This window comes from Lactuca serriola, chromosome 2 (genome assembly GCF_051521515.1).
Source record: "Lactuca serriola cultivar US96UC23 chromosome 2, Lser_US96UC23_V15, whole genome shotgun sequence".
Taxonomy (NCBI): domain Eukaryota; kingdom Viridiplantae; phylum Streptophyta; class Magnoliopsida; order Asterales; family Asteraceae; genus Lactuca; species Lactuca serriola.
Genome location: NC_136409.1, coordinates 207,595,001 through 207,603,808, shown reverse-complemented (window position 1 = coordinate 207,603,808; position 8,808 = coordinate 207,595,001). Strand labels below are relative to the sequence as shown.

Genomic DNA, 8,808 nt, shown 5'->3' with positions numbered 1-8,808 from the left:
TTACTAGTTTTACTACAAAGGACCCCTCCCCCCCCCCCCCCCCCCCCCGGGAAAAAAAAATCCTAGAATACACCGGCGAACGCACTTTTTAGTAAAATTGTCCAAGATATGGAAATGCATTTCAACATGACGTCTCGGTAAAAAGCATTTTTCCAATGTTTACGTGAACCACATGCTCAATATTTTCTTCTAGCTATCCCTATAGATGGGTTTAACCAACATATGTCTCCTGTGGAGTATCGTACCATCCTCAAATATCGACTAATGATCTCAATATTCTCAGCCAACAAGATATGTCTGGTGTGCCGCAAGGTATGTTTTGACTCTTTTGGAGAGCATGCAGTTCACTACAAAGAACTTTCGGGGTTCAAATACAGGCATGATATGTTTAAGGATGTTTTGGTCAACATATTTAAGCATGTCGGGGTTTCCGCCAAGAAAGAGGCTCCTGTGAATTTCCTGACTGACCCGACAGAAGGAAGGTCAACCGTTAGACCGACTGACGTTTTGATTTTTGGATGGGTTGGAGGGAAACACGAATTTGTGGACCTTACACGGGTATCTCCTCTCGTAGGCTTGAGGGTCGGGGGTTTCATGGCAGGACATGCTACATTAAAAGTTGTTACATGAAAGGTTACCAAACATGAAAAATCAACACATGTCCATACCTTTTGTAGATACGTTTGGTTTCCTTGCGCTGGATGCAATGGAGTTTCTTAGTAGAATATAACGAATCATGCATAACAATGTTATATCCCCTAGATCTTATGGATATAATATTCAAAAGAATTGACTTTACCACACGAAAAGGCTTAGTGGCGCAACTTGTTGCCCATTTGTCTTCTCATTTATTGTACAATCATAACTAAGATGTATTTGTTTGTGGTACTTAATTGATATTTATGAGACTTAATTAAATATCACTAAAATATTTAAATTATGTTTATTAAATTAAATTAATACTTATGAGACTTAATTAAATATGATTAAAATATTTGAATTCTGTTTAGTAAATTAAATGAATAATATAATCATATAATGTGTAGGCAAAATAATATATTAAAAGCTTTCAAACTAGTTATTAAAAACTAAATTAAGTGTATCTATTATTTTGTGTGTATTTATTTATAAGAGAGTGTATGTTTATTTTTGCTTTACAAACATATTGATCAAATATATATATATATATATATATATATATATATATATATATATATATATATATATATATATATATATATAATACAAAGTTATATGTTTAAAAGAAAATTCATAACTACCAAATAAAATTATTCACATCATCTATATGTATTAAATTATAAAAAAGAAGATTGGAAGATGCAATATATACAAACTTAGAAGCTTCCATCATACAGCTGGCTTTAAAGTTAATATTTTAAAAAAAATAAAGTGTTCTGGAATCGATTTCACAAATGAGAAAATTTGTGAATATGTCTAGACAGGTGAATTATGCCAATGACATCCTTCCATGTTACTTACCTTGGATTCCCTGCTGAAACAGATATGAATAGAATTTCCAATTGGCCTCCCTTATTGAAAAATTCCAAAGCAAGTTCTTGAGATGGAACTCTATAGGAACTTATCTTACAGAGGTTTCATGGTCTATTGCAATGTTGTTCTTGGAAGCCTTGGTTCGAGCATGTTATCTTTTTATAGAGCCTAGTCTACGGTCAGTAAAAGACTTGAAAATGTTAGGAACAATTTCTTTTGGAGAGGGAACTCGGAAAATAAAACCATTGTGTGTACAGCTCCAAATTCAAAAATATCAAGAAAAATGTGGCCATCATGGTGGCTGCTTTCCATTGGTCATGATTAGATGAAAATGGGTCATTATTGATTTATGACAGCTGGTGCACATGTAAATCCCATCCACTACTTTTTTTCTTTCGATCTATCTCTAGCTTCTCACTAACGGGTTTTTATTAGAATTCTCTTGTTGTTAAAAATGATGCTTTAAATAAAACATATATTGATTGATGGATATCGAACTATTTTGAGTTCATTTCACCAAAAAAAACTAACAATGCGTGGTTAAGAACGATCGGTATAGGTCAGGAATTGCTCGTTATGGTCTACATATACACGCCATAACGATGTCATAACAGGGGAACACCTCGTGCTCGTTACCACCGGGCAAAACACGTATACCGTTCGAATTAAACACAAACAGTCAAATTAATAAAAAAAAAAGATACCTATAATATTAATTAATTTTTTCTTATATAAATACCTATTGTCTATACAATTTTTTCCACACAAATCTCTCTTTCTCTCTATATAATTTTACTTATCTTCAGAAAAATTATGGATCCTTTCGACTCGTCCGATGATTCCGATGACAATATATTATATATTCAGGATGATGTATCATTATTACACTAACGAGCTGCTACAACCTGACAAAGTTCTGCTACTAACAAGACGTACGATGTTAAACAGAAACCGCGAGGAAGGACACGGACATCTATATCGCGATTACTTTGCGGATAATTGTGTTTACGGATCGAAGGACTTCAAAAGAAGATTTCGTTTGAGTAGGAATGTATTCCTACGGATCGCCAACGCCTTGGAAAGCCGGTATCGTTTCTTTAATCTTAATACATATTTACTATACTTTTATACAAAATAAATACAAATGTACTACATGTTTCTTTAAGTTAATATATGTTTTAGGTATGAAGTTTTTCAATTGAGATATGATGCTAGAGGTAGACGAGGGTTTTCAATGTTGCAGCAGAAATGTGATGCGACCATTCGTTTGATGGCTATGGGGGAGTCACCTAACACCATGGACGACTATATGAGAATGTCCGAGAGAACCGCAAGGGAGAGTTTGTATACATTGTGAAGAGGTGTTGTTGAAACATTTGGAGACGTATATTTGCGGAAACCTTCATTGCATGATTTGCAAGAATTGTATGCGGTGTATGAAGAACGCCATGGGTTTCCCGGAATGATTGGAAACATTGATTGCACACATTGGAAATGGAAAAATTGTCCGGTAGCATGGAAATGTCAATACGTAAGTGATCATTACGTATCGCCTTCATTGGTTTTAGAGGTTGTTTCCTCTCAAGATTTATAGATTTGGCATGCATTTTTTGGGGTTGCGGGTTTCAAAAACGACGTCAACGTTCTTGATCAGTCGCCAATATTCGATGATCTTTTGAATGGAAAGGCCCCGGATACTCCTTTCACATTAAATGGAAACGAATAAAAATATGGGTATTACCTTACCGATGGAATATATCCTCAATATTCCACATTCATGAAGGCATTCCGACACCTGGTTGAAGAAAAAGACAATTTTTTCAAGAGAATACAAGAAGGAGCACAGAAGTATGTGGAACTTGCTTTTGGAGTACTAAAGGCGAAATGACACATAGTTGAATATGCGGCACGACCATTGGACTTAGAAACTCTATGATATATCATGTATGCATGTATCATAATACATAACATGGTAGTAGAAGATAAATGACGAAATATTGCACACTATATCCCAACGGAGCCCAGACACGTTCAATTTCAACCAGGAACAGCCGAGTATTTGCATAGATTCGTTGACAATCATGATGCAAATAAACACAGACAGCTTCGGGAGGACTTGGCAGACTATATCTTCTACGGTAACGATGACGAATAGTGTTGGTTAGGAAAAATAAAATATTTTTTTGTTATAATGTTTTTTTCAATTTGAATGTTATGTGTAATTTAAATGCCATTTTATTTTTTTTAACATTATGTTTTATTTATATATTATGTTTTATTTAAAATATATTTGTTTTAACTAAAAAAAAAAAAGAAACTCGAAAAAAAAACAAAAAAAATTATGACATTGAAAAAAAGTTGGTGTTACAGTTTATTATAACATGGTGACTATTTCCCCACTTGTGTTATAACACCATTGCTAATATCACATGTAAGGTGACATCAAGTTAGTATTATGACTACTTGCCCACACCTAATGGTGTAAAAACCTTTTCCCAAACTAACATCATATATAGGAGGCTCATATGGCTAGCATATGAACTATTAGGGAAGCCACAATGCACAATAATTTCAGAGTTAAATGTATTGTCACATCATTTTACCTTTCATACAACTCTATCATTTTTTTCTATAATCCATTGAATTCTATAAAGTTTAATAAAATATTATAAAAACCAATTTATAATATATATTTAAGAATTAGAAAAGTTTCATTATTCCCATTGAACTTCAAATCTATTTAATGTCAATTGTTATCTCACAATGGTAAAGTTTCATCTATTGAATGACAACTAGACTTGCCACCATCATAAGGGTTTTTTTGCCACTTTGGAAGTTTTTGTGAATCAGATATAGATATTGATGTATAATGACCGATAAAAGAACAAACAAGAGAGAAATAAAATTATCCAAAAAAATTGATACTTAGAGAGTTCGAAAGACAAAATACAAATAAAGTCTAGAATAACATAGAATTAATCCCTTGCAAAGCACACCAGCCACTCCATAGCCTTAAAACCTTCTTGAGTTACTCCCATCAATCTCCAAGTGTCTTGAACTAGAAGCCTGATCAGAGGAAGAGTCATGAATTTAGAATATCTAAATACGATTTAGCTTCCGGTATTATATATGGCAGACAATTGTCAAAAAATTTCACCATGTCATACTTCAACTTTCATTATTGGAACAATAAAGTTCATATGATCATATGGTCACTTTTGGTTTTTCTAAAATAAACACAAAAGAGAACGCTTTGAATTAAATTGAAATATCTAGCTACTACAAGCCACATGTTCTAGCTTGTAGTAGCAGAAATGCCAGTGAAAGATTTATGCCTTAAAAAAGTTAGAGATAATATTTCCAAATGACAAATCAAATATCCTCCTATATTTTCTTACTAAGTATCCTCCTACTCACTAGATCAAATACATGAATGTAAAAATAATATTGAATTCTTACATGTTATTGCGTTAAAAAAGCATGTTATTTTTCATGGAGTCTAGATCTGAGGAGGTAAGAGTTTAAATTACCATTTAAAATATTAGAGAAATTAGATGCATCTTGAGGATCTTATCTTCATAATTTTCTTCAGTGATTTATAGCCAAATCTACTTCTATATAAAAACCAACTTTTAGTTTTTGGTAATTTGTCTTCTTAATTAAGTATAAATAATATATAGCCACGTGTTGTGCTTTTGTATATTTAAGCTAGCATAGAGAAAGATTATCGTTTTGAAAACTACAGGAGATCAAATATTATTCACAATTATATAAGAGAAGATATAGTTAATCATGGCTTAAGATTTTTTTTTGGAACAGCAGTCAATGTATTAAAGCTCTAAGCAAAAGACTAAGAGAGAGAGAAAATAAAAATAGTTACAGGTATATAGAGTTAATAGCAGTTTTTGGATCTTTATATTAATCTGCTCGATTTCCACCTATAAAAATGAGTTAAAAACTACTTACACAAACAAACTATAAATCTGTTTTCAATATTAAAACAAACTCTTTGTGGTATAAGAAAAAAACAAAGTCAAAATAGCTAAATTCAATGATCTTTGTAATTGAAAAAAATTAAAAAATGAAAAGAAAGTAACCTGATTCAACGACTGAAATGGCCATACTCCATGTGAAGTCATGGATAATCCAAGCCCAGAACCTTTATCTTCAACTGAGTCCCCAGCTATCCCCATAGAACCAGAGATTGGGACAATTGGCATTGAGTTTGCAGCCTCCACCAGATGCCTTTTCGACTGCTCTCCAATGTTCTTTTTCAGTGCCTCCATTGCTACTTTCAACTGCTCAAGTTCTGGTAATCTCAGGTTCTCAATTGGAGCTTCCCACCAGTGATTATCTTGGCCTGCTTTCCTGATCTCGCTAAGGTGTTCACTTTTGTTCTTCTCAAACTCGGATTGACTAATTACATAAGTAAGTTGCCTATTGAGTTCGTGGATTTTGGCATTGCGATGAGCATCCATAAGTTGAGATGTGCTAGAACTTGGTGGAGGATTTTGTGAGAGGAAGCGATCAACAATCATCTCAACAGATGGATGGCCAAAGGAGAACACCTTTTTACCTGGGGAAAAGACGATGATTGTGATTTCAACCCCACACAAGATGCTTAGTTCACTTGCTTTCTTGAAAAGCCCAGCACGACGTTTGGAGAAGGTAACCAATAAGTTACTTTCTTTCGCCATTCTTGTCATCTGAATCTTTTGGCGACCTTTGGTCTTTCGGGGCATCATTGGATCGAGGACTTGAGAGAACTGTAGGACAAGTAAGGACGGCCGGGTGTTTCTTTCCTTGATCTCTTTGAAAAACCTTGAAGGATATATATATTTAAAGGGCTCATCTCTGCCAAAAAGATTGCGACATGTGCTGGATCCACATATTATACCACTAAATGTATTCCCATGTATGCATTTGATATTTCAAATGCAGATTTAATTCCATATACTAGAGTTCGCGTTTAGATGGTTTTCCAAATTGAAGAATAAATTTGATTTTTTATTTGTCCGTTGTAGATCTTTTTCCAGACTTCTCTTTGAAATGAATTGCTTTAACCATATAATGAAAATTATTAATTGCAAATATGGTTCATGAACCAGTTCGAAATACAGTCAAGACCTTCCAAATATGTAATGTACAGCTCTAAGAACCCAATAAATAAAATTTACTTTTATCCCCGACATAATATAAGGCAATTACATTTAAATTGTAGGGACACGATCCAGAAATTTTCTGCCAATAATGACTAATCGAGAACTTTGAAAAGTTAGGATGTGTAATGATCCCAAAATTCGCTGCCAATAAAGACTAATGGAGAACTAACTAGGGTGAGCATCGAAACGGAATACCCAAACCAATACTTAAAATGACGGTACGGTAAAACGACAATGATGGTGCGGTTTTTGATTTTCATAAACCGAAAGCAAACGGTTTGGTTTCAGTTTTATTGTAAAACCGCCCCATGTATAATCCAAATCGAACCACTATATCTAACGAATATTTTTTAAAAATTAAAAATATCATATGTATTACATAATAGATAATTATATATACATATTAATTTTGGAAAAGCTTATGAACAGTAACTGGATCGGCCACAACAAAAAATAATATATGGGCGACGCTATTAAAGACGACAACTAGTATTAGGGACGACAAGTGACAAGATGCCTTTGTGTCGTCGCTAAAGCTAGGCGTCACCGTTAAAGGGTCGCCTCTAATAGTCTACGTCAGCGATCCGTGTGACTTCGCCCAAAGTGAATCGTGGCCGTTCATTTTTATCTGATCCAACGGCAGGATTTCTCCGGACCAAAGCAATAGCGGCGACAACAATAGAGATGACGTCGTCGTCGCTACTAGTCACCAAAAGACACGGGATATCTTCCCTCCAACTTGTTGCCCCAATTGTCAGTCGCCGCAAATAGTGTCGCCGCTAAACATTTCGTCCCCTTTACCTCCCCATCGTGTCTCAAAACAGTTGATAGCTTCACTCCCAATTTCTTAAACGATTTTCCAGCGATTTTCCGACGAAAAAACTCGTATCCTCTCGATTTCTTCGGCGACCACCACCACAAAGCCTCTCCTTTCTCCTTTCCTCTTCACTCCTCTCTCCCACATTTGGCCGAGGCTGTGATACGTTTTCCGACGACAAAACTCCGATTTTCCAACATCTGTAGCAACGGTAGGTGCTCCCTTCCCTCCTTTCTCTTTCAATTTCTTTTCTATAACGAATTTGTGTGCTAATTTTGGATTTTGGTGGTTTCACAACAACATCTCCGGTGACACCACCTCTTCTCCGGTGATACCACATCTACTACGGTGACCTTGACCACAGCACCACCACCTAATCGATTTCCAGGTTTTTTTTTCTGTTTTTAACGTAGGTATAAGAAATGTTGGTATTTGTATGTGAAATATATATATATGTATATGTGTATTTGTATATAAAATGTATGACTATGTATGAAAAAATATGTGTATAAGAGTATTTGCATGTGAAATATATATGTATATGTGTATTTGTATATATGAAATGTATGTGTATGTATGAAAAAATGTGTATAAGAGTATTTATATGTGAAATGTATGTATATGTGAAAAATCTATGTATATGGGTGTAGATATATGAAAAAAAATCTATGTTAAAATGTATGTATGTATATGGAATGTATGCATTTGTATGTGAAATGAATATGTATATGTGTATATTTATATAAATATGTATGTATATTTGTGGATATGTATGTAAAAATGTATGTATATGTTTGTATATGTATGTAAAAATGTATATGTATGTATATGTGTGGATATGTATGTATATGTTTGTATATGTATGTAAAAATGTATGTATATATGTATTTGTATGTGAAATGTTTATGTATGTATATTGTATGTATATGATGTTATAATTGCAAAAATGTATATGTATGTGTAATTGTATGTGAAATGTATATGTATGTGTATTTGATGTTGTAATGTGAAATACTGAAATGTATATGATTGTATAATTGGAAAAAAAAAAGGATGTTATAATGCACAATGTCTTTTAAAGTACTATACTATAATTAAAAAAAAAACAAAAAAAAAAGTTGTTAGAGGAAGTCCAAATAAAATTATATCTTGGATGTCCGTTTACGTCCCTTGACTTTTTAGCAAAGCTAATGCATATCAAGGTGATCAACAAATGGACCGATAGTCCATTCGATCAAATTCTTGAGTTGTTGCAAACTGCATTTCCTCAAGGAAACAGGATCCCCCAATCACATTATGATGCAAAAAAGACACTTA

At 33.6% G+C, this 8,808-nt stretch overlaps 1 protein-coding gene across 1 annotated transcript; it reads right to left on the bottom strand.

The window, feature by feature from the left end:
• Positions 1 to 4,389: 4,389 nt before the first annotated feature.
• LOC145090765 (agamous-like MADS-box protein AGL62) lies at positions 4,390 to 6,654 on the bottom strand. Its single transcript, XM_079028847.1, has 2 exons — positions 5,610 to 6,654; positions 4,390 to 4,578 (listed from the first exon to the last, which is right to left on the bottom strand). Exons 1-2 carry the CDS (start codon positions 6,255 to 6,257, stop codon positions 4,525 to 4,527), a joined length of 702 nt encoding a protein of 233 aa, XP_078884973.1. The 5' UTR covers positions 6,258 to 6,654; the 3' UTR covers positions 4,390 to 4,524.
• Positions 6,655 to 8,808: the final 2,154 nt, after the last annotated feature.